Consider the following 27,735-nt stretch of genomic DNA (forward strand, 5'->3'; position numbering starts at 1 on the left):
GAAAGGTCCCTAAAGAGATCAGCACAGTTATTAAAGGCACTTATGAAGAACTCAACAAAACCTCCAGCCTGTTGGGGCAATGGGAGAGGTTTTGAGGAGTTTTACCAAGACAAACAGGAATCTTGGTTAACTCTTGACTGTGAGGAAGAAGAAAAGCAAAGGCAATACACATATGTCTGATAACAAGAAGGTTTAATGAAGGGAATTAGTACATGTTTAGGTTAGGGATCAGGACAGAAACTTTGTGGAAGGTACAGGAGCATCTGGCCTCAGTTAAGGTAAAAATGACAGATGACCTCATGGGCTGATCCTGTGGTTAGAAGAGTGAAGTGCAGTGAAATGGTTGTTTTGATCTAAGAACAAAGGAAAGCTAGACACATCATCACTCATTCATCATTCATCACATTCCTGGAAGGAAAAAAACAAAGGCGGCTCAGCAAGAATGTATCAACATGCAGATTTTTGTCAATTCTGAGAGAAAATGGCTTCTATCTGTCCACCTTTGTGCTGTGAGCCCAGCACACTTCCACAGCATCAAAACACCCAGTGTAGAAATGTGAGGCTGGAGTGAAGGAACTACTTGCTGACTATGTCCACAGTAGCAGTGTGCGAAGCGGGCCCTATTTGATTCAGATTTCACCCGAATCAGGGACAGTGATTTGACTCGTTGATTTGGATCACTGTCCCTGATTCGATTTGGCCGAATCCGAATCTAAAGATTCAGTGCTGATTCAGAGAATCAGCGATTCGGACATAGACACAGCTTTAAATGTTTTTTCTACATACCTCGAGGTACCAGCATGGCTTGTGAACACTGAGATGCTGGGGTGCATAGAGCGTACCACAGGAGCGGGGGGGTGAGGGCTCCACGTGTTGGGTGGTGAACCAGAAGTGGACCGGAAGTACTTCTGGTCCAATTCTGGGTCCATCGGGGAGCGTGTAGGCTTCTCCCCCCGCCTGTGGCTCGGCGATCAGTTGTGGGGGGACCCCAGGTGCCCCCCTGACCCAGGAGGCATCAGTTGCTGAGCCAGGGGGGATGCAGTGGGGTGAGAGGGCAGCCCACTTGCTCTCCAGTGGACCTGGAAGTGGACGGGCAGTGTTTCAGGTCCACTTCTGGGTCCGCTGCTGACCACACTAGGGAGCCCCCCATGCTCCTGTGGGACACTCCATGCGCCCCAGCATCATAACATTCATGAGCTGCCTGCTACCTAGAGGTTTGTAGAAAAAACATTTAAAGCTATGTCTATGTCCGAATCTCCGAATCTTTCCAAATCTCTCTGAGATTTTTCCAAATCTATTCGGAGGGTTCCGATTCGATTTGGAGAGATTAAAGGGTCCTCTGATTCAATTTGGATTCAGAGATTCAGTCACCAAATCAGGCCAAATCTCCGCTGAATTGAATCAGGGACACAGCCCTAGTCCACAGTCCACAATCCACTAGACAACAGCCAGCATGACTGCTGCTACTAGCAGAAGCTGTATGTAAACCTCCCACAGGTCAGGCAAAAATTCTAATGCTAATTCACCAATGCTCCAGGAATGTTGCATGCTGACCCATGCTTTCTTCCAAGAAAATGTTTCACGGAGTCAGTGGCTTCAAGTGGAATCCATAAGCCCTGGGTGGAAGTGAAATAGCCAAGTAGGGACCTGGGAAATGCAAGCTTTGAGGAGCTGATCTCAGGGGCTCTGCTAATGAGAATGGTAACCCAGTATGAAAGATGCCAGGCTAGCAATTCTCAAACACAGTGCCATAGCACCCCAGTGGGTGCCTTGACATCCTTTCAAGGGAGCAAGAGAAGAGTGCCATGTAATGTTAGCATTGTTAGGTGTATAGACATGATTCACATGATAAACCCAGAGATTTCAAGTAGGAATTCATAGTTTTAAAAACATTCTGATCTGTTGTGGTCTTTTTGAGTTCTTTGCAGTAAAATAATTGCTCTATTAATTTGATATAGTCAAGAAGCAAATGAAAACTAAAAGATGGTATTTTCCAGGGGGAAGTCTAACAAGGGGTGCCTTGAATCTGGAAAGGCTGAGAACCACTGTGGCAGGCATTTTCCAATCCTCCTGATTTCAGGCACTTGATCTCTGACCCTGCAGGGAGCAGGGTTCTGTCAACTGCTGAGTGCCATTAGCACCCAATGACTCAGGGAACTGAAGGCACTTGGCACCTGGCAGGTTTAAATGAAAACAACCTTCCCCCACCCCTCTTTGATAAGGTTGGTGGAGAATAAATAATCCTGGTCCACGGGAATGTTTATAAACCTGTATAGCCCATGTGTGTCCTTCTACTCAGTGCAGTGGTCCACTGCTGATCTTTCTTCATCTTGTCCATCCACCCATTCTTCCCCCTCTAGTTCTTTCTTACCTTTTCCTACCACTAGCTGCTTTCAGAGATAGTTTCATTGCAGGGCATCTTGTATTTAGCAATAGCGTTCTCATCTGGAAGAAAAAAAGAAGAGAATGTCCCTTCATTGCTAACGTGCTCATCACCCATACACATCTTGCTCCATTCTCCTAGCTATGGAAGAATGCCATAGAAGCACAGAGTGAATCTCTCTGGAATCTCCTTACTTTCCTTTTGCATATTTCCATATGGAAACATCTGTACGCATTATGCACATGTGTTGGAGTCAGAGCTCACTGACAGAATGAGGTGCCTCTCCATTGGCTTCAATGTGGTTTTGGGTCAAGCTCCTTATGCATAGGTCACCCCTGATGGGAATGGTCCTCCACTGGCTTTAGTAACTGCAGTGTCACTTCCTCCCCCGACCCCCAATGCATTACAAAGAAAGACTTCCTACCAGGTTCATAGTAATCATAGATCAGCACTGGAACTGGTTTGAGGTTGAATACTGAGAGTTCTTGCTCAACTGTGAATGAGATACGGGTTTTCACCTGGGAGACCTGAACATGGAAGAACACATTGTTTATAAAGCAATGACTTCACTGTAGATGGCCCAGCACAGCAACTGCTTAGTGATACATTCTGGACCCAGGTGCCTCTTCCCATGGGCATGATGCAGTCCAACCCTGATATTTACCTCCCTACATCAATTCATTTTTCTAACTAAGAAAGCTATGGTTCTGTTTTTTTTCTTCAACCCTGCTTATATCATTAGGTGTTTCAATTACAATGAATACCACAACAGAGAACCCAGAGGGAGTAAAAACAATATGTAAAAATTATCTAAAACAGCTTTTCTAGATCCCAGGTCATTACATTAACGTCTCTTTCCTGACAGCTTCTCTAACCATGGTGGGAGGGGGGCAGGATGCCACTGAGAAGGTAAAACTCTAGATGGCAAGTATGAGAAAACATTTCCTAACTGTAAGAAAGTTCCTAACTACTCCCTAGGACCAAGCTGCCCAGGGATGTTGCAGAATCTCCTTCATGGGAGGTTTTCAGGAAGAAGTTGGATGGGCATCTGTCTGGGGTGGTTTAGGACCAGTGAGTCCTGCATCTATGCAGGGGCCAGACTAGACCACCCTCCAGGTCTCTCCTAACCCTATGATTCATTGACTCCTTCCAATCATCTTGATGGTCTCATTCCTAGTCCTACCAGACCACAGGACTATGTACTTTAAGGAGGTGATATTTTTCAGGCTAGAATTGCTGCCAGTAGGACAGGATCAAACCACAGCAGTCCCGAATTGAAAGGTTAGTTTGGTCAGAGGGTGAAAACGCTGCATTTGGAAGGGGGAGGAGGAGCAGGAATAGAGACATGTTTAGAATAGAACAGAGTAGTGCACACTCTAATCCTGTATTATCTGTCCATAGACCTGGGAAGGTGCAAGATGGAAGGACCTCCTGATGAAGTAACTTGCCTATTGCAGAAGTTGATTCCTAGTCCCAAGCAGTTACTGGATGGACGGAGGAAACCATTTCTACGTTTTATTTGTGTTTATTTTGTGTTTTATTTGTGATAATAGAAGAGGCAACACTTTCAAGCTGCTTTAGAATTTATGATATTAGAATCCTTTCAACAGCCCACAGGTTAGTGACAGCAAAGGAGACAACAAGAGGTGCATGATAAATGCACCTTATAGCGTGTGCATGCAGACCGCGTGTGGGTATATTAGGTGGAGAATTATAACCCGGTAAACCCCAAACCAAAGAGACAACTTTCCAAAACTTACACTGTCTATGTAGAAGAGGATATGATTTTGCTTGGTTTCTACCTGCATCACAGTATTATCATCAAGAAGCTTTAAAGGGAAAATATTGGCATATTAATAATCAGTAAAAACAAGAAATACCACAGAATATTCTTAAATAGCCATTCTCGCTTTAGGACTCCTCACATTTATAGCATAGCCTGTTTATTCTACTCCAAAGCCAGTGTTGTCTAATGGCTAGTAAGGGCTGTGCCAAATAATCACTCAATATATAGACTGTGTAAGGTGAGTCAGGAAATACTCAGACCAGGTAGGGTACAAACTATACTTCATTAAGTGAGCTGCTGCTTGCAGACTGGGAGGGATGTGAATATCGCTTGCTCCAATGGTTATGCAGGATACTGGAATGGTTTGCAATCCCAGTTCATTAATTTAATTTGGCAGTCCACAGCCTCAGATCTCACTCCTGTCTAGCTGGGAAACCCTGACTCCTGTTTGGAGCTCCCTGGATGGCTTTACACGTTGAGAACTCATCATCTGGCCTAGTAATGCAGATGCAACAGTGTGTCCTGGTCTGAAAAACTGCCTTCACCAGGCCTCTCCTTTTACTCAGACCCTTCAGCAATATCATATAACCCCATGTTCCTGGGGTGGCTTATCCACCCTGGGCTTCCGTTTTTTACCTTCTGCCAGGATGATTTGACAGGCACAAAACCTGAGAGCATCTGCACATCAATAATGGCCATGTTGGAGACATTGCGCTTCCCAGTGTAACTGAAATGAGAGAGATCCCATCATGATGGACCACACATTTAGAGGAAACATGATAACCCTCTCAGTTCCAGACCACAAACAGCATGTGAAGGCCTCTGTGAATTGCATGTAATTGCTGATCACATATTAACGTGGAGGAGGTGGAAGGATAGACTGAGAACAGCTGTTGTAGAAAGTGCCTAGAGTCCACAGGGGAGGAATGTTGTCTGGATGGAGGGAGTAACAGAGGTGTGTGGAACAAATGTTTTATACAGTGAGATGATTAATTATCTGAGGCATTTCACATGGATCACTTAATAGCTGCCTCTTTTTAAGTGCCAGGTGGCTGGATCATTGAAGGGCTTTTACCTGGTTGAGATGATAATGTCAAATTTTAATCCCATGGGGTTTGCACAGGAAGCATTTTCCACCTTCACTGAAAGAGTGAACCCAGAGGCCTTCTGGGGGAGAGGGATGTTGTATCTCAGGGTCGTCTGGAACACAGGAAAAATAATAGACAATTAAACTTCTGGACTTACCTTTGGGGACAGGAGAACTATCCGAGAAAGCCACAGTAGTGCCCAAATCTTTACTGGCAACATCAAAAGCCTTCTCCTTTCCTACATCTGCAATTGCAGCCCGCTGGACAAGGGGAAAAGCAGGCCACCCAGGGGCCAGAAAGGAAATTTGCAGAAAACAGACCACATGAATTCCCACTAATATCCTTACCTGTCCAGGGATTTGGAATGGTTCCTATCCCCATAATATCAGAGCAGTGCTTAGCTCATACTGGACTTGTCCTCACACCAGCCCTTTGAAGTAAAAATGTAGTACCTTGTGACAAGGTGGGTATGTCTGCATCAAATTCTGAGTTCTCTCTGACACTAGGTATTGAATGCTTCTCATCATAGGGCAGTCTAAAGTGCTGCATCCCAGACAACTTCCATGCCTGCTCCCAATGGTCCTGTGAGCAACCTGTCAGGTCTGGGCTACTCGACTGCTGGGCTGCCCCTGCAGAACAGAGGTCCTTCTACATGGAAAGGTCTTGCCAGGAGGAGGGAGGCAGGAGTGATAGAAATGCCACTTCACACTTTGAGGATGTGACACTTAGGTAGAGTTTATTAAAAGGTGTTGTTCTGCTCTCTTCAGAGGATTGGGGGTAAACAAGCCCCATACATTAAAAGGTCTTGGGAAAAGACAAGAAGCAGGAGGGACACTGTCCAGCCTGAAACACCAATGAGCCTTGGCTTCACAGAAGGGGAGGGCACATCTCAGGAGGTCTCTTATGACACACGAAAGGATTACATGGCTAGCCCAAGGGCATATAGGAAGTTTTGGGAAAAGCTAGGAACTCAGTTCAGACCTCCTTTCCTGGGTCCCAGTTCAGGGCATTAACCACATATTATTTCTCTGTTTGCCTGCATGTGAGAGCAATCATTGGTGGGGAGGAGGAGGCTCTGAGCCCATCAGAGCTGTCTGCAGGTGACTGTCACATTATAAGGTTAAGCTTCAAAGTAGCAGCAACTCCTTTAAAACAGGAAGAATGCTGTTTCAACATGCTTCTGCTGTTAACATCTTGTTTGCTGGGTTTTTTTAATGGATGAAATGTCTTTGCAGAAGGTGCTTTGAGCTAGGGGCTCACAGAGTCAGCCATTAGAAATGATAAAATTGGGCTTTGTTGATTGTTAGCTGATTCTCTGATCCATTTGTGGTTGCACTGCTTCATTAGAACTTTGCCCTGTAGAACCTTCTTTTGTCCCTGTTCTGTTCCCTACTTCACTATTTATTTTAGGACTTGTGCAGAAAGGAATAGCAGCATGAGATATGCATCTGCTTCCACTAAGGGATCATGAATAACTCTGAGGTGCTAAGATGCTATGGGAAAGGGGCCAGGTTGGCACCCAGAGAGCCCGAGGAAGATTTTCTAGAGAAAAGGAAGCACAGGGAGTTGAAGTGATTTGCTCCAAGTCACATGAGGAGTCAGTAGCAGAGCCATGAGTTGAACTCAGGTCTGTTTTAATCATAAGACCGGCACTGCTTCTAAGACCGTATGTTGAGCTGTGAACTACCAAGGAACTGGGTTCCTCAAGGGAAGATGCAGATCATAGAGCATGTGAGAGCAGCAGACAAAGCATTTTTGAAGAAGTTGTTCTGGTTACAGAGTAAATTTCCACTGGGATCAGATGGATCCAGACCATCTACAGGAGATGCTGTAAAAAAATTTGAGAAAGCTATCAAAGCAAACAACCCCAGAAAACTACCAAACAACCCCATCCCTCCTCCAGAACATGTAGCAAGTCAATCAATCAAATTCCTCAAACTAAAAAATCCACCGCAGAATTTTTATCCTGAAGACGAAGTGCCAAACACGCCATGAAGTCAACTAGGGCTATTGCTATTGCCTGTATGTAAAAACAAATTAGCCCCAATTCTATCCAATTAATTAGACATGTACATGGACTTAGGTACCTAATTATGATTCTACTAAACCCTACTTAAGTCCCTGAGAAGCAGGTAATGCAAAATGTGGGTAGGTCCTCCTCCACTTCATTGGTTTTTGATTTAATCATTAGGGTAAGATAACACTGTGTTACAGAAGTAGATGTACTAACTGATTTTCTGGAACTTACACAGGGTGAAATACAATTGCATTTAGGCGCCCAAATCTGCTGAGGTGCCTAATAGGTGGGATAACATCTTACCTTTGGATATTACAGAGATGGGTGGCAGCATAAGACCCTTGGACAGACAGACAGGCCATCTTTCTCATCTACCCCAGAAATTGAGCTTTTACCAATCAAGTCATTCCCCTATATAGAGTTTTGTGTCTGACACCAACCCGAGTAAACCTTAACCACATGGGACGGACAGAAAAGCATGAAGGATTACATTCTTCCTTGTTGTAAGTCAATGGAAATGAATGACGTTGCATCACAGAAAACTTTATCCAAGGAGTCTAAGGAAAGAAATAACTGGAGAGAGAGAAATTTGACAGGGAGACACCAAAGATGAATGGCTGTACTGTGGACGGCATTTGAACATGCCAAAGGGCAAAGTAGGCACTCACCTGCACAAAGACACATCCACTGCCATTCACTTCCAAACTATAGTTCCCAGGGACATCAGGCAGGGGAGCCTGTTGCAGCAGTAGCCTATTCCTGTTATTCACAATAAACACCTTCTTGAAGGGCTTGCTGGAGGAGATGCTGACTGTGTTTTGACCAACCTCAGAGTAGCTGGCTGCACCATAATCTGCCAGTGCTTGAAGAGCAATGACCGTGTCCTGAAAAAGCCAAGAAGAACAGAATTAGAGAGACAGTTGTGCTGAGATGTCATAGGGTAGTCTATCATACCTGGTCCAAAATGAGCGCAAGGTTACTTCACCCTAGTCAGAGGAAACCTATGTGAGGGTACAAAGCAAGGGCTCCAATAATGTTTACAGGCACATTTCATTCTGACAGGTATATTCTAACTTCTCGTACAAATAAAAGATGGCCTTGAAGCAGAGTTTCCAGCATGAGTAACAGAGGGCATTTCTAGAACCCCTTAATATGTCGAGTATTTTGGGGCTAAAAAAAGCACCCCACTCCAAAGACATGACAGATGCAGTTTGAATATCCCTTGGTAGAAGCTGAGAACCCAAAACTAATGGAGATTCTTTGTGTTTTCATCCCCTCTGAAGATCTGTACCTTGTGCTATTCATGAGATAAGAAAAAGACACTGGATCTCTAATTACAGCCCCATTGTCCTTCGTATGCATGCTGGTTTTTGTAGAGTAGGTGTCTGCAAATCCACAAAGAACAGAAGGGGTGTATCATACCTGGGTGGAAGAGAAGCCTCCATAAGGGTTCTGCTGTCGCACAACCCACTGCACAATCTGTGAAGCACGGGTTAGATCCCCTAAAGTCCGGTTGGGTTTGTTGAGCAGTGCCAGCAGCACATAGGCAGTCATTTCTACCTCAGCAGAAGGGGCACGGGCAGAGAAGGAGGGGAAGCTTTCTGCCAAGGGCTTCTCCTCCCGTTCCCAGTGTATGGTGCCACCTGAGAACAGAACCACAGATTATGAGAGACCAAGACAGTGGTACAGTGTTAGTGCTCTTATCTGTTGGAAAGAAGCTCAGCTCCTAATTTCTCTCTTCCTAAGTGAGGAATGCTTTGGAGTACATGCACAGCGCCATAAGGAGAGCTACATGCTAAGTTCTCATCCCCCTGCCACCTTCTGCTCTTATTCTGTGGGGTGAATCCACAGTAATTCCACTGAACCAATCTGGCCCCAAACCCTATCTCCTGATTGTGGGCTCTCCCAAAGACTGGAAGCATTTACACAGGCTTGTTCTGCTGCTTTTGGAGTTTAATGTTGTGACTCCCTTTCTGCTCACAGCATCCTGCTTCCCTGAGGCCAGCAGAAACAGAGGAATACCAAGAGGGCTGGACTCAGGGTCTGTACAGGCATATCTGCAAATTTTGCTACCAGTAGGAATAAACCAAAAAAACCTAACAAAAACCTTGATGAGGGAAAAGGGTGACCATGGGCAAACTGAGCTTAGAATGAACTGATATTTGTGTGCTATAAACAGTGAGCCCATCTGCTGGCCACGGACATAGAAAGCTAAAGCACAGAGTGAGAGAGACAGCAGTGGAAGGGCAAAGACTAGAGGAAAAAGAAACATTAGGCCTACATTTCTTTTTCCAGTTTCATAGTCCATTGTATTTATGCCAGGAAAAGGCAGATCAGAATCAAGCTCTGTCCATTTATATTACTATTCAATAAAAGCATTTGGAGCAAGATGAAGAAGATGTCCTGGGAAACCTCACTGTAGATGGGAGGTGGCCATGAGTTTCTAATGCTCTAATGGGCAGATGTGCAGGGGCATGTTCTTGCAGCAGCACAAATAGTAGCGGCACAAATTTGTGCTGCTACTTGTGCCACAGCAAATGCCCCTGCACATGCACTTTGGTGAGCGACAAATTGTCCCTCTTCAGGCAAACTGTCCTTTTCCTGCTCCTCCCAGCTCCCAGCATGCTGGAGCAGCTGAGAGACAAACAGAGGAGTGGAGATATTTTGGCTGGCAGCCAGAGCATCTCGCTGGAGGACTGAGCCTCTGTTTGCTCTGGTGCATGCTACCATAGTGTGCACCATGCAGTGTTTGTTTTTTTTTTGCTACCGGTAGCAAAACTTGCAATGCAGGGCATATTTTAGCATTCTGGGTGTGTGGTTTGTGGTGCCGCAAAGAGGTTTGTGGTGCCAAAAACCACATGTGCCTGCACTTCTGGGCACAGTCACGGTGTGCATAGAAGAGGGTTTTTCTAGCTGGTGTGTGAAAAACAAAACCTCAGAGCCTCCTGGTTTCTCTGTTTCAATTTGCCCACCTATGGGCCTGCTTAGTTCCTCGGGGCAAGATGCTATCACCGTGGCAAGTCCAGTCACCATAACACCTAGATATGAACAAAATAATTACTGATCTTCTTGCTGTCCAGATCAGACTGTCTCTCCATCAGTCCCAACAAATTGGGAAAGGAAAACACAAAAACCAAAAGAAAAACAAAACAAAACAAAACAACCAAAGTAAAAACAGGTGTCACTCACCAACTTCCTTGGCTGATTTGTCTAGCTCCTTCAAGAAGAAATTGCATTTTGCCTGGTTGCCGATTAAGCAGAAGGCATAGGCCAGGAGTGCCTGGACATAAACTTTGCTGATTCCCTTTTCACTTGCAGCTTCCAAGCAAAACAGGCCATTTCGGACCACAGTGTGCTGTAAAGGCACATGTTACATCTGGGTATGAGTGAATGCACAACACATCTTCCTCCAAGCAAATGCTTCTGCCTTTAAGCATTTCCAGATCATGGTGTCCTGTCACTACCACTGCAGAAGACAAGGACCCTTCCATTTCTCTAAGAATTTCGGAAGGGTCAGTATGGAATGCCTTAAGCAGATATTTTCAGACTAGGAAACCATGATAAAACAGAAGTTACCTGGGCTTATTTATCAGATATTTTTGCATGTGAGAAAGAGATATTTCTGTCTCCCTCCCAGCTCCACTTCTTCTGCTTAGATCTACAATAATTATTAACCTCTGTTTGAGGAGGATGGTGAAACTCTAGACTAGGGGACAGATTTTGTTCTCAGTGACTCCTGTGGTACTCCATGTACTTCCATGGTGCTGCATGCATGGTGCTGCATGTCTCCATGCAGAAAGGAGACACAGCAATAACCTGAGATCACAGACTGACTTTGTTGTCACTGATACTCAGTAGAGGACAGAGGAAGATGCAAGTTCTGTAAGCACAGACTGAAACCATGATATGAAAGTACAGTATATGAAGACCAAGAGGTCTGGAATAGAGCCTGAGGCTTGAACTGTGCTGTTCATTATGCCAACCAGAAGTCACATTTGTTTCTAAATTAATGAACCTTTACAATATTAATTGTTTGTAGCACAAATATCTGGCATCGGAGTTGGAACCTGCTCTGCTTATGCTTGTAGTCCAAGACACACACATTTATAGGACCATTTGGGTGTTTCATGGCTCTTCCCTGCAATATCTCCTGGTCCTGAGTGGCATGTCTGAAGGTGCAAACAATAACACATTTACTCTGGAGGAAAAGTGGAGCGGGCATACAATGCACAGCCTTTACACTGGAGGTAATGCTGTTCTCTGGTGTAAAGTTATTTCTGAAGAAGTTGGAAATAATGGCTGCTTGCAAATGTTAAAAAACAAAAACAAAAAAACAAATCCAAAACACATTACTTCGACCCAGCTCTGCGGTGTCTGTATAGATTGGGCACTTCAGTGGGGCTTTTTGGCGCTTTTAGCTAAAGCTGATTCAATCAGTTATTAGATAAAAGTGCAAAAAAAGCCCCACTAAAGCCCGTGATCAATACAGACATCAGGTGAGCTGGGTCCAACTAAGGCTCTGCCTCTTCTGGGCATGTGTGAGGCTTGGCGCACAAATATGCTGAGTTTAAGTAAAGCACTGGGGGGATTTTTTTTTTTAATGGCTGCAAGCAGCCAATGTGCACTGGTGAAAGTTACACCAGTTTGTAATAACTGTGCTGTGGGCCTGCACCCTAAGGCTAAGCTAGAATATAGGGACCAGCACCTGATGGGTTTAAACATGTCCATATCCTGCCCTAGATCCAGCCAGGCTGTGCCTCCTGATATCAGTGGAGTTTCAGCTTGAAAAGTAGGAGTAGTACATAGCTCATTTTCTTTCACAACAGCAACTAATGTGTGTACATTCTAGACAGACCCAATGCCCCTATGTGGTTATCACTTTCCGTACCCAGACAGCTTATAACTAGGGGTCTACCAAACTTGAGGTGGCTGCCAGCCAATTTTTTGAGCAGACCAGGGAGCTAGCACCCATTTTTCTGGGCCAGCATGACACCCCCATGCCTCTAATTGGCCGACGGGTCCCAGTGGCTTGCCCCTTGCCACTGATTGTCAGTCATACAGCCCTGCTCCTTGCCACTGATGGGTGGAGACAGGTGTGACCATATGATGGACAGCCCTCACAGCCAATCAGCATTGAGGGGTGGGAGCAGCATCCAACTTGCCATGTTGGCAGTCCCCTTCCCCATTCCCCCTCTCCAATGGGCTGCACAGCCAGGCTGCAGTGGCCACAAGGACTGTTGGCTCTCCACAGCGAGCCAACATTTTATTTTTGATAATTTTTTTTTCAGGGAGCCCACTAAAAGTGTAGAGCCTGCAACTTTTCATAGAACCTACCTGAAATTGCAGTTTCTGCAAAAATTGCAAAACCACAATTTCGGTAGGTCCCTACTTACAACTGATTCTGGTGCCAATTTCCGGACACCATTTACAACTGAACAGTCTCAAGTGAAGGAATCCTTACCGAGATGGGGAGTCCAGCCTCCACCAAAGCAATGGTGATGTAGGCAGAAAGGGAAAGCTCATCATCTACTCCTCCCTGGAAAAAAAAAAGAGACATAACTATGTAGTCAGTGAATGGGAGAAGGAGGCCCCACCTTTTCTTCTCCTCAGAGGATTTAATTGAATTGCCAGCCCTAATGATATTACTGTATTTTCTCACATACTACATTACCATATACATGCTCTCATATACAACATGCAGCCTATTTTTGGAAAGGCAGAATGAAAACAATTTTTTTTACAGAGTTATGTCTGCATAAAGTAGGGACAGAACTTGATTTTCAGCTTGTGCATTCTCCCTTTCCTGCTTACCTAAAAGCTGGAACCCCAGCTCCATGGGTGGACCTATGATCCTGAAAAGAGCTAAAGAGTCTCCAGGCTGTGATGTAAGAGAATAAGGACCAGAAGCAGATAGCAAACAGCGACATTTCCCTAAGAAAGGCTGGTTTAATTAGAGAAACATCAAGACATTAAAGGGGAGGTGATCATTAACACTTGTGGGGTGAAGAACAAGCCACTAAGTCAACTGACTCCCTCAGCTGCCCGAATAGAAATATCCCTGCTGCTGCACTGTGAAGCTGGGTGCTTCTATTCTGGGCATAAAATCAAGTTCCCCAATTAAGACATACGCCCAATTCTAAGGGTATAATTTTTGGGGTAAGTATGGTACTTGCAAGTAAATATGGTATTACCCAACTGTGCTCTCTTTATGTCCTACAGGTGGCAGTGCTGGGCAGAGCAGAGTTTAAGAGACTCGCTGTCAAATTAATCTGTTAAGTGTCACTGGGCACATCTACACATGCAATTAATGTATAGCAATAAACCGTGGAGTTTATTGATCTGGAGGTTTATTGCTCCTCTGTGTGCCCTATGAATGTGCATCCAGGAGCAGTAAACTCTGTAGCAATAAACTCCACAGTTTATTGCCATTTGAATGTGCACCCAGAAACACAACATATTGAGCTAGGTTGGAGCAGTCCTGGCTGCTAGAAGGAGCCCCGGGGGAGTCAGCCTGCCAGTCTGGGGCTCTTCCCCCTGGCTCAACGTACTGTGAAGGGGCTGGCTGGGGCATGAGGATGCTTTAGAATGGGCCTAGCTGGCAGTCAGCCCCGGCGCTAAAGCATCCTCATGGCCCAGCCAGCCCGTGCAGCATCTACACATGTGCTGATGCGGAGTTTTTTACTTTGCAGCAAGATAGTATTTGTATTTACAAGCACTATCCTGCTGCAGAGTAAATTAGTTTACTCCAGCCTAATAGGGGCATACATGCAGACACAGAGATGTATAATCCACAACTAATTAGTCTACTGTGCAGTAAATGTCTTGTGTAGATGTGCCCACTGGGAGCTGGCTATGCATCTTTTATACCACTGGGCAAGTTATTTTTTCATCATAAATAGCCATCCCAATTCTCTGAGCAGCTGTTCAGGAAGAAGGAAGAGCCAAGCAGCCCCAAACAGGGACTGCTTCCAGCCTGGACAGATGGGGAAAAGGAGTACAGAAGTGTTATCTTGAAAATGGCTTCCTCATCTTCCTGTTTCCCTAGCAACAGGTGCAGAAAGTCCCTGGGAGGAGATGAGGGAAATAAATTATACGTACATGCAATCAGAGATTGGCTATGGGAAAGGGAAGCAAGCCAGCTGGATTGAATTATCTTGTGTGAAAAGCCAGCCAATTGAAGTAGTGGAAATTTAGGGGGGAAATCAGTATTTGGCAGCAGCATAACAGCATTTTTCTAGTAACAGGACTGAAAATTTGAGGAGGAGGAAAATGGACTCACCTTCAAGGCATTGTTGAAGAGTTTCCCAATACTTTGGAAGCAGCCATCTGGCTTTTGTTTGCCTGAGAGCCATACCAGAGTCTGCTCCTGGACATTGCTGTCGATGTAGATGTAGCGGTTGCCTTGAGCGAGGCACTTGTACACGAAGGCAGTGAGCCTGAAGAGGAGTGATACACAGATGTTGAGTCCCCACTAGGAGTGAGGACCAGTGGATGCATCTATACATGTCCATTTACTATGCAGTAACTGAAATTACTGCACAGTATGGGCCCATGTTTACACATGCACACCCATACTGCGCAGTAAATATGGCAACTTATGACAACTTATGCCTACTGGCGTGTAAATTTGATAGCTGCATCATGCAGGTATCAAATTTATGCCCAGTTGGTTACTGCACAGTAATGTACATGTAGACACCTTACTGCCCAGTAACTCTATGTGTGTGTGGACTGACTTGGGACTAACTTTAGTCCCAAGTCAGTGCACACACAGCGTTAATGAGCTTTAACGCCTGCATGTGTAAATGCCAGCCTATTCCCACTTACTGCACAGTAACTTACTGTACAGTAAATTTAAACCGGCATAAATGCATGTGTAGACATGCCCAGTAAGTCTCAACTTGGGCTGCTTCTGCCACAACTACCCTCCAACCAAATTGGTTCTGAGTGACAGATGGTGACTTTACAGATCAAAAGAAGATCTTTTTATGTAGGTCTGTAAAAGCTGCTGTGTAATGTGTGTGTGTACAGATGTGTATATACATGTCTGATAGTATCATTTTCAAGTGAGAAGGCCCATAGAGGCAAAAAAGGACCTGCAACAGCTCATAGGGTTCTTTAACTCCAGCAGGAGAGATTTTTGTTTCAGAAGCTCTTGGACTACACTTTGTATCCCTGTGTCCTCTGCATATATTTGCTTTAAGCAGAAGAGGTGTCTATTGCCCATTGATTTGTTACAAGTCCAGGCTCTACCACATTCCCCAGCTCTTACCATGTGTTTCCTTCCTCATCCCTACTGCCAAAGATGCTGTAGGATCCATCAGGGTGCTTATATGACATCTGCTTCTGGTACCCTGAAAATGCAAGGTAGAAGAAATGTTCACTGATCAAAAGTAACAGGTCTCCCCTATAGATAAATTGAGAATCTCAATCAACAAGTCCAAGCGGGGGAAAGTATGTCTTCTAGGGCAGTGTATCTCAACCTGTGGGGCATGGCCCAAAAGTGGGTTGCGAGAATATATGAAAGTGTCATGAACAAACTTAAAAATGTATTCTCCATTAAAGGAGAAAAACGCAAGAAACTGTGTCTTTTCTCTTGCAGGGTGCCAGAGTTCCAGCTAGCAAGGGGCTGCTTGGGTCCCTCCATGACACACCCCCACCCCCCTGCCCCACACACAGGGGGGTGGAGGTGGGGGGCAGTGGGTCAGCAGTGAGGGGCACTGGGTTGGGAGCGGCCATCGATGTTTACAAATGGGTCTTGGTCCAAAAAAGGTTGAGAGCCACTGTTCTAGGGTAAGTATGGGAGACCAGAGAGAAAGAAAGAACATGAACTTGCTGGCTAAGTCTGGAGAAAAGGAGCAATAGCAGTGGGATGGAATCAGGAGAGGAAAGCAAAAATTAAAGGACTGAATCTCTGAAGGGGTGAAGAAATTGAGGGAACCCTTGTTGGGCTAGAAATGGCAGAAAGAAGAGAGGGACAGCTTTGAGAAGCTGCTGATCTGCCAACACAGGCAGTGACTGTGGTGTTACAAGCCAGCTACATCACCCAGGGCTGTGTGTAGATGAAAGGAGAGGCGTGCTTGCATGACACTTTAAAGCGGGCTAAATGCTTTTGTACCGCTTTAATGGTATCAGCGTTTGCATGCCTCGGCAGTGTATTGCACATTAATTCCAGCCGCTGTAGGAAATTCGACAGCAGCCCAGGAAAGCAGCTCTGCCTAAGAAAAGTGGCGAGCCTGATCTCAACACCCTGTCCCCCTGAGCCTGCCTGCCTGCCTGAGCTGTGTGAGGCCCTGTGCTACCCTTCACGGATGCAGTGCCCCTCAGGACTGCCCAAACCGGGTGCCTGTGGGTGGGTGCTGCCGGGGGCGGGGAGGGGCGCAGCTGCTGAAGAAGGAAGCACCAGTGCTTCCCGCAGCCCAGGGACTGCTCTGTCCACTGGCAGCTCGCCCTCCCCTCCCCACCGGAGAAGCAGGTAAGTCAGCAGGGTGTGTGTATGTACAACACGGGGGTTAATCAGGCCTAAATTGAAGCTATGTTTTTTAAAACCCACTGCTTTAATTTAGAGCCCCTGTTTTGTCTACACATACCCCAGTAAGCCAACCCAAAGTCAAAATGCAAAGCAGTTGTGTACTGTCAGGGAGGCAGAAGGGGGATGTTATAGAGAGGCCTCTCACCACTAACTAAGTATCCTATTGCCTTGGATTTGGTCTCCTCACTCAGCTGCTTTGTCTTATTCAGGTAGTCCAGGATGTAGATGTTGGGAGCAAACAGGACCATGTTCTGTTCCCCACAACCAAAGGGCATCTGGAGGAGCTGGTGCAGGTTCTGCATGGCTGTGCCTAGGATGTCACCTGTGGGGAGAAAGATGCAGGGGTGAGTGCAGCCCAGAGTCTGGGAAACCAGTATCTACATGCAAAAAAGGACCTGCAACAGCTCATAGGGTTCTTTAACTCCAGCAGGAGAGATTTTTGTTTCAGAAGCTCTTGGACTACACTTTGTATCCCTGTGTCCTCTGCATATATTTGCTTTAAGCAGAAGAGGTGTCTATTGCCCATTGATTTGTTACAAGTCCAAGCTCTACCACATTCCCCAGCTCTTACCATGTGTTTCCTTCCTCATCCCTACTGCCAAAGATGCTGTAGGATCCATCAGGGTGCTTATATGACATCTGCTTCTGGTACCCTGAAAATGCAAGGTAGAAGAAATGTTCACTGATCAAAAGTAACAGGTCTCCCCTATAGATAAATTGAGAATCTCAATCAACAAGTCCAAGCGGGGGAAAGTATGTCTTCTAGGGCAGTGTATCTCAACCTGTGGGGCATGGCCCAAAAGTGGGTTGCGAGAATATATGAAAGTGTCATGAACAAACTTAAAAATGTATTCTCCATTAAAGGAGAAAAACGCAAGAAACTGTGTCTTTTCTCTTGCAGGGTGCCAGAGTTCCAGCTAGCAAGGGGCTGCTTGGGTCCCTCCATGACACACCCCCACCCCCCTGCCCCACACACAGGGGGGGGGAGGTGGGGGGCAGTGGGTCAGCAGTGAGGGGCACTGGGTTGGGAGCGGCCATCGATGTTTACAAATGGGTCTTGGTCCAAAAAAGGTTGAGAGCCACTGTTCTAGGGTAAGTATGGGAGACCAGAGAGAAAGAAAGAACATGAACTTGCTGGCTAAGTCTGGAGAAAAGGAGCAATAGCAGTGGGATGGAATCAGGAGAGGAAAGCAAAAATTAAAGGACTGAATCTCTGAAGGGGTGAAGAAATTGAGGGAACCCTTGTTGGGCTAGAAATGGCAGAAAGAAGAGAGGGACAGCTTTGAGAAGCTGCTGATCTGCCAACACAGGCAGTGACTGTGGTGTTACAAGCCAGCTACATCACCCAGGGCTGTGTGTAGATGAAAGGAGAGGCGTGCTTGCATGACACTTTAAAGCGGGCTAAATGCTTTTGTACCGCTTTAATGGTATCAGCGTTTGCATGCCTCGGCAGTGTATTGCACATTAATTCCAGCCGCTGTAGGAAATTCGACAGCAGCCCAGGAAAGCAGCTCTGCCTAAGAAAAGTGGCGAGCCTGATCTCAACACCCTGTCCCCCTGAGCCTGCCTGCCTGCCTGAGCTGTGTGAGGCCCTGTGCTACCCTTCACGGATGCAGTGCCCCTCAGGACTGCCCAAACCGGGTGCCTGTGGGTGGGTGCTGCCGGGGGCGGGGAGGGGCGCAGCTGCTGAAGAAGGAAGCACCAGTGCTTCCCGCAGCCCAGGGACTGCTCTGTCCACTGGCAGCTCGCCCTCCCCTCCCCACCGGAGAAGCAGGTAAGTCAGCAGGGTGTGTGTATGTACAACACGGGGGTTAATCAGGCCTAAATTGAAGCTATGTTTTTTAAAACCCACTGCTTTAATTTAGAGCCCCTGTTTTGTCTACACATACCCCAGTAAGCCAACCCAAAGTCAAAATGCAAAGCAGTTGTGTACTGTCAGGGAGGCAGAAGGGGGATGTTATAGAGAGGCCTCTCACCACTAACTAAGTATCCTATTGCCTTGGATTTGGTCTCCTCACTCAGCTGCTTTGTCTTATTCAGGTAGTCCAGGATGTAGATGTTGGGAGCAAACAGGACCATGTTCTGTTCCCCACAACCAAAGGGCATCTGGAGGAGCTGGTGCAGGTTCTGCATGGCTGTGCCTAGGATGTCACCTGTGGGGAGAAAGATGCAGGGGTGAGTGCAGCCCAGAGTCTGGGAAACCAGTATCTACATACTGCAGAGCTGGAAAATCAGTGCAACCAGCAGGGACCTGCCAGACCTAAACTGGGCTTGTAGAACATGCCATCCAGGGAATATTAGTGAAAGGTTGGAGAGGTTCCTCTGCTACCTTGTATAGTCTCAGCTGTCCTTCCATTTTCAATGCAGGAAGAAGGATTTTCCCTCTTCTACATAAGAGGATAGAAAATTCCCCAAACAAGGGGCTTGTGAATGTCTTGCACCTGGGCCCACCTCTCTTGCACCTTGTGAAATTATATGCATTAGCAACACACTAAATGTTCCAAACTCCTGAGCTGCAGCAGGCAGCTACTTTTTATTTGAGGATAAGTTTCAGGAAAAGGATATCAAGAAAAGTTTCTCATTTTCCCCTTAGATGTTCTATTTACCAGTACAGCATGAACAAGAGAGTTCTGGGCAAGTGACACATGTAAGTTCTCACAGCCTGAAGGGCTAGAAGTGGGCATGTTAGGGCAGAAGTTTCAAAATTGCCATCTCCAAGGCACTGGCTGGTTAGTTGAAAGTGCCAACTTTATCTCTTAGTTTCCAATGGAAAAACTGCACTAAGTGAGATCCAAAATGCATCAAACACTTTCCCAGCATTTCTTTTTTATTGCAGCAATTTCTGTGGATGCCACAGGCAACTTCTGATAGGAATGGGCTGTTCAACTGGTGGCCCATGCCACAACTGCAGCTCAGGCAGCAAGAAGCAGGGGGGCACATAAAGCTGATGGGGAATGAGGCGGCCATGTGCTTTGGGCAGGGGGCTGTATGCAGCCAGTGCAGCCTGTGCAGATGAAGCAGGGACCCCAGGGAAGTCACCATCAAAGTGTGCAGACCATGTGGTGTGTAGCCCAGGCACCACACACAGGCACCATATGTAGCCCTCAGCCTTGCCAAAGTTAGGCAGCCACGATACAGGAGAAAAAAAGAGGTCTGTGAGATCAGGAATAAGGGTAATGAGGAGAGGTGTCTGCAGGACTGTCTTCGTAGTAATGGAGTCAGTATGTGACCCTCCCATACTTTGAAAAACTTTTGAAATTCCTACTTTGCTGCTCTGGACTATACTGAGTCATCTGATTATTTTCCTGAGATACCCTGCCTTTGCCTCTTAGGATCAGTATCCTCTTGCCTCTTAGAATCAATAGGCCCTTGCCTCTTAGGATCAGACAATGGGCCTTAGAATGGCAGTGCTATTGTTGGTTAAAATAACAAAAGACATTTGGAGAAGTATTTACTGATTTCTGCTTGTATTAATTCTAAACTCTTCCTCCTCTAGGGCCTGGCTAATTGAACTGAAGGGGGTCAGATATACAAGTGAAAGGGTACAAAACAGCTCTTCCTAAATCTTTTTGCAAGTAGAGCTTTCAGAAATTATAATGTGTCCATAGATGCAGTGCAGGTGGGAGGGGTACTAGTATGTACTTGGGATGACCGGCATTAAAGACATAGAGACTTGAGAGGAATGCAGCCGGCCCAAACCTTCCTACCACCCCCAGTTCCCTGGTATACAGGATGATGGATATTCAAGTTTTCCTGCCCTGAGTTTGGGAATTGTGCTTAAATGTCAGGTGCAAAGCCGTGAGTCAACCCACATGAGTGCCAATAAAGCCTTTATACCACAGGAAAGGAGCCAAGGGATACCATTTGGGAACTGAAATCCTTCTCTCTGGCAAAGAAGATGCCTCTTAGCATTGCTGAGTTGGGCAATCATTTTCTAAGGGACAAGAATCTGCCTTATTGCTCACAGGTTTGCCTATCCCAAGATGCAAGAATCACCCCATGAAACCCAGCCTGAAACCCAATACATTTACCTATAACAGAAAAAAAGGCTCTGTCTGATCCTTCTACCACATTTTTAGGCAGCTTCAGAGACATACTTCGAGAGGCTGCTCCATCTGCGAGGAAAATAGGTGATTATTTATAGACCTTTATATATCGGCTTGGATTATGGCACTTAATGGTAAAAATTTATATGAATGAACAATCTAAGACTCTTAGTATATATGAGAACCATTGGTGTTGGCACCAGGAGCAAGCCGGGAGTGAAGACGACAGATGCCTGATGAAGGCTGCCTGTGCCTGAAAGCTTGCAAATAAAGATTTTTTTTTTCAAATATCTAGTTGGTCTAATAAAGATATCAGATAAGATATCACCTCTGCCATGAGTTTTGCCTCTAAACCAGGGGCAAGCAATTATGTTGGGTGGAGAGCTGCTTACTGAGTTTGGCAAGCCAGTGGAGGCCACATGACAGGCAGACAGGAGCAGAGAAATATTAATTTTCTAAATTTTTTAGGGGCCCCGTGGGCCAGATAGAAAGGCCTGGCAGGCCGCATCCAGCCCACGGGGCTGCATTTTGACCACCCCTGCTCTAGACTAATATGGCTACAACCTGGATACCTGGCTCATAGAGATGCACTCATGCTTGCCTTAATCCAACTATCCTGGGTACCAAGAGCAGTTAAGCTACAGCAGCGTGGGCTTCAGTTGATAAATGAGTGTCTAGTGTCCTGGTAGCCTTGAGCAGCCCACACCTCTTACTGATGTGTTGATATACCTGAATGACTTGATCAAGGTCCCACAGCAAGTCTGTAGTAGGATTGGGAACTGAATCTGTGTTGACAAACTAGCATCCTAGCCACCCTCCTACCTAGGTGCCAGCTATACAGTATCCCATGCTCTTTGGCAGAAAGGGAGAGGGTCAGAGATTTACTAAAAGTATTAACTGGTCCTGAGGGACAGAATGCAGTTTTCTACCCTTCCTTTTCCCTCCCAAGTCAGTAGGTACAGAATTTGAGGAGATGGCCTTACCTTTTGTACAGATGAGGGAGCTTTGGGTCACTTCCTTTTCAATGCCTTCAGGCTGAGTGATGTAGGGAAGATGAGACAGCATGAGCAAGGGACACTTACAGGAGAAAACTGTGTAGTGGCAGTAAGGAACAGTCATCCCTTATCACCTACATGCTCTGCCATTCACTAAGAATATGCAATTTGTGGCCCATGGCACTTTTTTCATGTCTTCTTTCTCCTTGGCATGAGGAAAGCTTAATGTTTTTTTATTGCCAGCCACCTCAGTCCTCATCTATCCTTTCTTCGCCCTGCAGGCTACTGTCTCTGGTTGTGCATCTACACTGTGCTAGTCCCAAATGTCCATGCTGTCCCTAAGCATCCCCACCCACTGACTCCTTGTCACATGCTCTGCATAAGAGATACTCTGGGGACAACCTCACAGAGGCCTCACAAGTGGCTGCTTGGAAGTACGCTGATGACCAAGGGCCTTCAGTGACTGGTTACAGATGGCCTCACCATCACGTTTCCAGACTGGAAGCCTGTGAATGGAAACTGGGGGGAGGAAGGGGAAGCACAGGGCATGGGTAGGGATGTCCCTGCTGAGCTTTGCTACCACTGTGGTGCAGATGTGCCTTAAGTGTCTTACTTCTTCAGTGATGTAGAAGTAAGACACAGTAAGAAGTAAGAATATTATTGCCAGCCAGGGGAGAGTGGCAATATATGCAGAATAAGTGCTTTGCCCTTAAGGTGCTACCACCCTAGGCACACCTTGGCTACTGAGCAGTGTACAGAGAGCCTGATGCCATTTATGGAAAGGAATAGCTGAACAGAGAGTCACCAGGCTCTGGCTGGTGTGGGAGAAGTTTAACAGTGGGCTTGTCTGTACCATCTCAGGGGCCATTCTCAGGGGGTCCCCAGTACCCCCTCTCAAGCCCCCAGTCTCTAACACATGTGAGAGCAGGCACTGGGGACAAGCCTGGGGCAGACCCAGAAGTGAGCTTCCAGCCCTGAAGTGGGTCAGCGACCTCAGGTGGGAAGGATATGCTCTGTTCCTTCCTTTTTGTGGCCCTCACCTAGGGTGGTACAGACCAGCCCCTCAATTCTCCCAATAGATCTTCTCCTAGTGGCCTGTAATTATCCTGATCCCAAAGTCAGCAAGGGCCAAGTGCAGGCTGCAAACAAAGTGCATGGGGAAGAAGTCTTGTCTGACTGAGCATCTGTGTCAGCAACACCTGTCAGACTTTGGATGGCCCAGCCCTGGAGCTAGAAGGAAGGATTTGGGAAAGCAGGGAAGGGTTCACCAGGTCACCTTTCCAGGATCTGTCTTCTCCCAGACCAGCACTTGTGGGACAGAAGAGCCTAACCCCCACCCAGTCAGCTGAAACTGGACCCTAGCTGTATGGACTTTAGGGAACCTGAAATGCCCTGACTTCCTTTCAACACTCACTTTCTGCCTTCTCTCCTTCTGCATGAAAAGGCAAAGTGTCCAGACAGAGTAAGAGCTTTCTACTGTACCTCAACCAAAAGGGTCCTGATCAGGGTGTCTTTCCACCTTATCACCAGGTCTCCAGCAGATTTACCCTGACAGCTTCCGCCATCCAGAATCTCGGCTGTAATGTTGAACGTCACCTCACCTAAAATGCCACCCCACCCAAAACAGAAAAGTTTACCTTGGATTCCTAGAACAATAGCCAATACTGGCAGGTATCTTTTGCCAAGGACCTTACTGGGAATGAGCTACAGGGAAAAAATTGGCAAGTGGGGAAGGAAAATGGACACTAAGCCACTTCATGGGAGCAGCCATGAGGTGGTAGAGATCTGAGATGCTTTGCAAATGCATTGTCACAGAAAAGGGCCTCCAGCACAACACATCAGATGACCTCATAAGCTGGGAAAATAGGGTCAGAGTATTTTGAGGTCCAAGTTCTAAGCAGGGGTAGTGGAATGAGCTAAAGTTGGGCCTTCAACAGTGCATAAACAGGCTAGTATCCATCCCAGGATGGACAGCCAGAAGGATGTGCAGAAGCTTACCAATGTTTTTGGAAATAATTTTCCAGACATAGGTTTTCCGTTCATTGGAACACACACATCCATCAGCATCACTTGGTGAGAGGAGCTGAACCAAATAATCTTCAGAATTTGCCAAAAAGACCTTGACCTGGAAACAAAGGAGAAGGACTATTGTGGTGCAGGCTGCCTTGGACAGACAGGGATGGGTGCGCTGGCAGAAGGGTTGAGCTTCCAACTGCCTGCCTCCGGTGGATATCCAGTGTCCACACTTGCAGGACAGTGTTGAGGCAGAGAATTATATGGCATTGGATAGGATCTTAACAGATCCCCCGCCTGGCTGAGTTGTTAGCATTAGTAGGGGTGCTCAAGATCTCTTACCAGCAGATAACCCAATATCCTGACCCACACTCATATTCAAGTGCAGTACCCCAGGACTTGCTGTCTTTGAGGCAGCTTGCATAGAAAACCCCTATTTGTGCTCTTTTGTGCTGCTTTATGAGGTATATGGAAGGCTACCGGGAGGGTGGCTTTTCTTTTTTCACTGTTTTTCTTCACTTCAGAGGTTTGCCTTAAATGACCTCCCCCAAAAAAGGATAAATCAGTTCTTGATTTTTTTTAAAAATCAAGCAGAAAGACATTTCTAAAGCAAAAGCAAACAAAGAAAAATTGTTTTGAGACTTTCTTGGGAACACACAGAAACAAAGAGGGTACTCTCTTTTGGCCAGGTTACCTTTAAGGTGTGTACAAGCTACTGAGGAGTACAGGCCTACTCAGGTCTAACTAGGAAGTACTGAGGCAGACAGACTCCTTTGGGGGGAAGTAACTAGAAAGAACATGCGGCTTTTGCATCTCTTACACCTCCTTGGCTACTGATTTTGGAAGCTGTATAGAATGTGCTGCAAGCCCTGGGGTTCTGGTTCTCCCTCAGCTCTGAATTTTAGACAGGAGCCACAAGTTGGCCCCTGCTCCTGTGCTTGGGAGTTTCACAGGACTCAGTTCTGCCTTGACTTTTCCTTGTGTAGCTTTCACTGAAGCTGGTAGTGCTGTGAAGCAGCGAAAAGCATAAAAGGTGCTCTCAACAAACTCACCACGGCATTCTCGGAAGGTGCACTTCTGTGGAGCACTGCTGGTATCCCTAGCTCAGGACAAAATTCAACTCAATCTCTCTCTGCTCTGTAGTGACCCAGGAGGACAGAAGCAATCACAGTAATTTACCAAAAAACAGCTGGGTCTTTATATACTTACCATGCTGCTGCATATTGTAGCCAAGGAAGGATGCTACAGCTTTGCCAAGGAGGAAGGGATGTGAATTCAGAGGGAGGAAGAAAGGACATACCTGATTGCAAGTGCCCATGTAGTTGAAAACATTGGCTCTAAGTAAGAAGTCTTCTCCCCGAATGATGGAATAGGGCAGTGTCATTTCAACAAAGAACATCTGGAAGGCTGTCAGAGAGGCAGGTACAGAGATGCCAAAGCCTGCCTCCTCTGCCACACAGAACATGCTGGCTTTCCATTCGGTGATGGTGTCAGGGACAGTGAATGTGAGGTTGGCCTTTCCAGTAGAACTGAAGAGAATGGGCAGAGAGCACATTGGAAAGAAAGTAAGGTTTATATGCTACAGCACTCAGTACAGACAGCAGATTATGAAAAAGCCAGCTCAGGCTGCAGGCTGAGACTTTCTCATGTCTGAGTGCCCCAAGCTCATTACCCAGGTCCTTCAAGGTGAGCCCTTGGTAAATCCCTCTGCCTGCCATTTAGCCCAAACAGCATAGGAGTTTAGGGGAAGAGACTAGAACGGGACCCAGAACTCAATTCCCAGTCCTGAATCTTCACTTCAGACACTCCTGCCACATAAGGGTGGGTGCAACCCATCAGGGGATTGTGGGGAACATGCACTGGGAACCTTAAATATTGTCACCAGGCAGGAGTGGTCAAAAGAACAAGTTCCTGGCACTTTGCAGGGCAGCAGTGGGCATGGGTTCAACAGCACTTTTGAAAGGAGGTGAGGAGAAAAGGAAAGGAAGACTCACCCCACTGGGACTAGATCCCAAATCCAGGTGTCAGGGAAGAACTTCCGGACTGTCTCAATTACTTTTGCTTCTCGAGCATTCACCCCTATTCAGGGAGAAGAGGGAGCTTGGTCAATCCCAGTGTATTCAGAAAAGGCATCATGGCAGGGTGGGCTCTGCCCATGTGTTCTGGATCAAACCGACACCCCAAAGTTTACTTCCAAAAATGTGAGATGAGAACTGTGGAAAGCAACTCTCTGCCTCTGCTTCCCTGCCCAGGAACTTTGCACTTACTCAGGATGGACAGGTTTCTGTGACCAATTCAGTTCAGTGAGACAAGGACAATGGCAGCCAGTGGCAGTAATGCTTTACAACATGGATACCTCTCCTACCAGGTACAGGATGGAGACCCACCAGTTTACATCATACTAGCCACTGAATGCAACTTCAGGTCAAGAGTAAGAAGTGCTTGCAGTCTTTTCAGACCCTGACCTTACCTGACAGTCCAGCCATGTGCACAGTGGAGAAGCCTGCGACACCAGGCCGGGAAAGGAATTCAGGTCTGTACCGCTCACTCTCACACACCACTGGCTGCCGAAGCCGAGAGTTGGTAAAAACCTTCATGCCCATTTCCTTCAAAGCCAAAACAAATACATCAGCAACCTCTGTTTCTTAGCACAGGCTTAAACAAGCTCTGCCCTTTTTTCCAGTAGACATTCAGATACTGCTAAACACTCCAAGTGGCCTATGCCCATCTGAAGGACAGCCTATGCCCCCCTGGCATAGGACCAACTTGTCTCTGCTCTGCATTTTGTAGGGTCTTTGGTGTTGTCTGTGAAGATTCCCTGCATGTTAGAAATGCAGCATGTGCCACAAAATTAGAACACATCCACTACAAACAGACAATGCTCAAGAAAAGGACGTTTTAGGGCTGAAAGTTTACTGTAGAGCAGTCAGGTATCCAGGTTGTGGCCGTATTGGTCTAGAGGCAAAAGGAATCAGAACTGGTGGTAGAGGTGATATCTTTTATTAGACCAACTAGAGTTTTGCAAAAAAAAAAAATTGCAATTAAAGATTATTTTTTTTTGCAAAACTCTAGTTGGTCTAATAAAAGATATCATCTCTACCACCAGTTCTGAGCCCTGTAGGGCAGTGGCACCTGCTGGCCAGTTGGGAAACTAATGTAAATCAGCTCAGAAAGGAGCCACTTTTCAGCAAATCCAAGTCCAGCTATCTTGCCTCTGTCCTTCAGATCAATGAAGGATTACTCCCTCCAGGGCATTTTCTGCTGCAACAGGGTATTCACTGTTTCCAGAGGGAGACTGTTACTGTGATTGGATGAGAGGCCAATTACATAACCGTAGGACACAAGGAGTCCTCCAGAAGGCAGAACTGTCTCTCCCCCACCACTTCCCTGACTATGGGCTTCATAGTCATAATAACAGAGTCATTTTCTCGTGCTTGAAGGATTAAGCATAGAGGGGCTAGTCAGATAAGGGTGTGCCTATATACCAAAAACCAGATTCTTCCTGCATTTCATCATTTCTGCGGAAGAAAACCAGTGAAGACATTGGAAACTGTTTCTTTACTCCCTTTCTTTCTGGTATTAACTTGGTGGCAGTCCAGGGTGGGCCAATTTCAGCACAATTACCTTGAAAAACATATAGACATCAGGGCCTAAGTTAGAGGTTACTGGTGTATAGTACAAGCCATTATGAAAGATGTTGTCTGTTGGAATACATGGGTCTTTGCGGTCATCTTCCAGGTTGAGATTCTTGAAGTAGTAGCCAAACAAATCTTGCAAGGGAAGCAGGCTGTACACCTGGGAGGATAAAACAAACCCAGAACCCTGTGTGTGTGGGAAGGAAGGGGTAAGCACCAGTTCACACACCAGGTAATGGC

The 27,735-nt window shown here is 46.3% G+C and overlaps 1 protein-coding gene across 1 annotated transcript in view; it reads right to left on the bottom strand.

Moving 5' to 3' along the window:
- Positions 1–208: 208 nt before the first annotated feature.
- The window catches only part of LOC102388541 (ovostatin-like), a 50,544-nt gene continuing 23,017 nt past the window's right edge, over positions 209–27,735 (bottom strand). The window contains exons 16-36 of the mRNA XM_025214443.1: positions 27,485–27,655; positions 26,331–26,466; positions 25,855–25,939; positions 25,161–25,389; positions 23,846–23,972; positions 23,330–23,448; positions 21,836–21,887; positions 20,838–20,921; positions 18,783–18,959; positions 17,378–17,459; positions 14,554–14,710; positions 12,736–12,810; positions 10,464–10,629; positions 8,697–8,917; positions 7,943–8,158; positions 5,245–5,369; positions 4,806–4,896; positions 4,144–4,212; positions 2,808–2,910; positions 2,372–2,445; positions 209–408 (exon numbers count right to left, since the gene is read on the bottom strand). Of these exons, the coding sequence (XP_025070228.1) occupies positions 2,384–2,445; positions 2,808–2,910; positions 4,144–4,212; positions 4,806–4,896; positions 5,245–5,369; positions 7,943–8,158; positions 8,697–8,917; positions 10,464–10,629; positions 12,736–12,810; positions 14,554–14,710; positions 17,378–17,459; positions 18,783–18,959; positions 20,838–20,921; positions 21,836–21,887; positions 23,330–23,448; positions 23,846–23,972; positions 25,161–25,389; positions 25,855–25,939; positions 26,331–26,466; positions 27,485–27,655 (2,547 nt within the window). The 3' untranslated portion in view covers positions 209–408; positions 2,372–2,383. The remainder of the gene's footprint in view (positions 409–2,371; positions 2,446–2,807; positions 2,911–4,143; positions 4,213–4,805; positions 4,897–5,244; positions 5,370–7,942; positions 8,159–8,696; positions 8,918–10,463; positions 10,630–12,735; positions 12,811–14,553; positions 14,711–17,377; positions 17,460–18,782; positions 18,960–20,837; positions 20,922–21,835; positions 21,888–23,329; positions 23,449–23,845; positions 23,973–25,160; positions 25,390–25,854; positions 25,940–26,330; positions 26,467–27,484; positions 27,656–27,735) is intronic.

The sequence above is a fragment of the Alligator sinensis genome, unplaced genomic scaffold (assembly GCF_000455745.1).
Source record: "Alligator sinensis unplaced genomic scaffold, ASM45574v1 scaffold317_1, whole genome shotgun sequence".
In the NCBI taxonomy this organism is placed as follows: domain Eukaryota; kingdom Metazoa; phylum Chordata; order Crocodylia; family Alligatoridae; genus Alligator; species Alligator sinensis.